Raw genomic sequence first — 3,162 nt, forward strand, 5'->3', positions numbered from 1 at the left:
CATCTCTAACCTCAGACAGAAACATCTAACCTGTTCTTCCTGATCCCATGAACATGTGATCAAGCAAGTAACATTATATATATTTTTAAAGATACATCTTGATTTAAGGTCAATAGACTGAAACGTGGAATAAACAGATTAATAAAACCATAAATGATGCTATCGGAGAATAACTGATACAGTGTATTCTCTGAAATATATGACTACAATGGCACTGGATTAACCAGTAAATGCTTGCCTAACAACAGTGACCTTGATACGGTGGCTAGACTTCACTGATGTAAGAGGGGCCTCTAACTTTTACTTTCACTTATGTCATACCTGAAGCTGGTAGGGAAAACTGATTAGTAAGAACAGGTTATGTCCTTTTTGAAAGTAGACTTGAACAAACAATACCAAACAATCAATCCCATGTTGGTGTTCCACATGAGCATATTGTCTTAGTATATTTGAAAACACAATTTCTAGAGACACTATTTCAAACTGGTCTGTTTCTGTGTCCTCAGAGGTGTGATGACATTGCACAGTACCATATTTCCGATAGAGTTAGTTGACACTTAATTATGAAATACATATATAGGACTCATACCACTGGAATACTAATTTTCAACGATGTCAGGTTAGTGGCGAGTCAGCAACCAGAGGGTTGCCAGTTCGAATCCCGGGTCCGATGGGAAAATTCTGTGGGGAAGTGAGCTGGCAACCAGGGTTGCTGGTATAAAATCCCAGATGCCATTGCCTGCTGTTGTGCACTTGAGCAAGTCACTTAACCCACGCACAAAAACAGGTTCCAGGGCACCCAGTGTGGCAGCCCCCTGCACCTCTCCAAAACCTGTATGTGTATGTTTGTATGTGTGTCTTTCGGGGGGGGGTTGGGTTAAAAGCTGAAGTAACATTTCGGTTGGACCTTGTGTGCAATTGACCAATAAACGGATCTCAATCTACAGTCTGTAAATGTACAGTAAATGATCCAGGACTGCAAATAACAGCAACTTCAACAATTATGACACTCACTTTATAAAATATGAGCATAGACATAGCTGCTTAGCCATTTCATACAGTAACAAGTTCACTTTGAACCTTATGATAGGTAAAGGAGGACTGAAACTATTGTTTAATGAATGTCCTACCAACACTAACAGACTTCGACAGACCATTCCCAGAGTAGAGGGACATAGATAAGCAGATTGGGAAGCAGTTGATTTTACAGTACAGACAATTATAATTCAAACACAAGATTTGAATGAAATTCAAAATGTATTTTCAGTTCAATTCAGAAATGATGCCAACCCTTTTGTGGACGCACTGGACCATAGTTGGAGAGTAATCTGATCATGGTGATTGGATCACAAAAGTCAGGTGTAAATACCAGGTGTGAACAGGGCTTCTTTAGATGGAGGTATTACAGAGTGACACGCTGTAGATTGAGTACTGTACATCCATCAGTCAGCTTGTGATAGCTTGAAGCTCTCTGCAAAGTCCACCATCTGCTTCAGTGATCTCAATAGTAGCACATCCATGTCATCATCCAAGTCGATTTCCTCATGGTAGTTCTTCACAGGCAAAATGCAGTTCACTGGTACCCCCAGTTCATTACTACACTGCTCCATCTGCAAGAAAGAATATGGTTGCAATTCAATCAGATGAGTAGAATAACACTTGGACATGTATCTCCCAGGAAGACGAAAAAGCATAAATTAAAGTGCTCTCTCAAACCACTTATTTCATACTGTAGGCCAGGGCCTATGGTCCAGGAGTGCCTATCTTGGCAACCCGAAACCAGTCCGAGATATGAAACTCATGAAAACTGTGAAATCGTATAATTAATTCAAATAGCAAGTAACACAAAACCAGCGCACCAAAATAATTGTTCCTCATTATCAGTCATATGACACAGTCTCCCGACAAACATAACATGTAAATGTTTTCCTCATCAAGAAAGATTATGGAGCTCCAAATCTGCAAATACTTGCATTTCTAGCAAAACTTTAAAAATATTGTTCACTTACCTTCTCCTTTATATACTTGCTCCTATATACCTTTTTCAGGTCTTTCCTCACCAATGGACAGGCTAAATCCACTTTGGTGAGAATAACCATTTGGGGAATTCCTGCCAAATACATGGAAACCAATTGAATCTTGTGTCTCTTCCATCTTATTACTACTAAAGGTCTAAAGTATCACATCAGTTTGTGTATGTATTAAATAATTTGTTTATTTTACATGAAAATATACTGTATTATTAGTGAAAAATGCATATTTAAAACTGGGTTCAAGACCAGGGCAAAATTCATTTTCCAAACGTTGTTGAATGTTGCAGATAGAAATGTCCTGACCAGAGAGGACATGAATCCTTGGTCTATAGGTTGGAGAGGCATGTTTGTTCTACACTACATATTTCAATCTGAACGATCCAAAATGTTGCGTCCTGCTGAACGCGCCCCAGGGTTCAAACTCTGCTCTGATATGGGCTGATAAGCACCGACTAGTCAAATGTATGATGAGACCCCGCCACAACATTATACATTATAAACAATGTTCCATAAAAACTTGTTACCCATGTAACTTGCAGCTAGTCTGATGGCTCTCATCTTCTTGAAAACATCATTATTCTCATCATTCTTGTTGGCATTCATCATAGGTAGTTTATTAGCTGGTATTGCACTAACTAGGCAGTGAACTCTATCAGATAGAGTGGGGGCCTTGACATAGTACTCATTCTCCTCTTTTAAAGGTGATACAGGATTAAACTGGTGAAAAAAGAGGGTAAAACAATGTTTATTATATATAGCAAACATATTTACAGACTGAGAAGTTGCTGTGTTCAGTTCTTACCGTGTAACCCTCTTTTACATGCCCCTTCAGGGCCTTGATAATGTCCGCCTCATCAACTCCTTTGTCAATACCATTCTCCAGCCCCATGACATCATAGAAGAGGAAGGGGTAGTAGGTTCCAGGTTTTTCTTTCACAATTTTGTGGGTTTCATACTGTAGAAATACATTGCAAAATTACAACTACGTACTGTATAAAAACCATACGGGATTAATTCAATATTCATGTAAATTGTCTACCTTCTAGAACAGGGGTCGACAACAGGCGGCCCGGGGGTCAAAAACGGCCCGCAAGTGATTTTTCTTGTTCCCAAGTACTCCCACAAATAA

The 3,162-nt window shown here is 39.2% G+C and overlaps 1 protein-coding gene across 1 annotated transcript; it reads right to left on the reverse strand.

Annotated features, from left to right (window-relative positions):
- Window positions 1-1,343: 1,343 nt before the first annotated feature.
- LOC120044130 (interferon-induced protein 44-like) lies at window positions 1,344-2,922 on the reverse strand. The gene is made up of 4 exons (XM_038988720.1): window positions 2,836-2,922; window positions 2,558-2,750; window positions 2,010-2,110; window positions 1,344-1,610 (listed from the first exon to the last, which is right to left on the reverse strand). The coding sequence occupies exons 1-4, from the start codon at window positions 2,920-2,922 to the stop codon at window positions 1,443-1,445; spliced, it is 549 nt and encodes a 182-aa protein (XP_038844648.1). The 3' UTR covers window positions 1,344-1,442.
- Window positions 2,923-3,162: the final 240 nt, after the last annotated feature.

Source organism: Salvelinus namaycush, chromosome 3 (assembly GCF_016432855.1).
Source record: "Salvelinus namaycush isolate Seneca chromosome 3, SaNama_1.0, whole genome shotgun sequence".
Lineage (NCBI taxonomy): Eukaryota > Metazoa > Chordata > Actinopteri > Salmoniformes > Salmonidae > Salvelinus > Salvelinus namaycush.

Excerpts from the sequence above, each read along its gene's own strand:
- LOC120044130 (XM_038988720.1), bottom strand. The coding sequence starts at position 2,922 with ATGGGGCTGGAGAATGGTATTGACAAAGGAGTTGATGAGGCGGACATT. Across the intron at positions 2,751-2,835 it reads ATGTAAAAGAGGGTTACACG|TTTAATCCTGTATCACCTTT; the intron begins GTAAGAACTGAA and ends TTTTTTCACCAG. Across the intron at positions 1,611-2,009 it reads GCAAGTATATAAAGGAGAAG|ATGGAGCAGTGTAGTAATGA; the intron begins GTAAGTGAACAA and ends TCTTTCTTGCAG.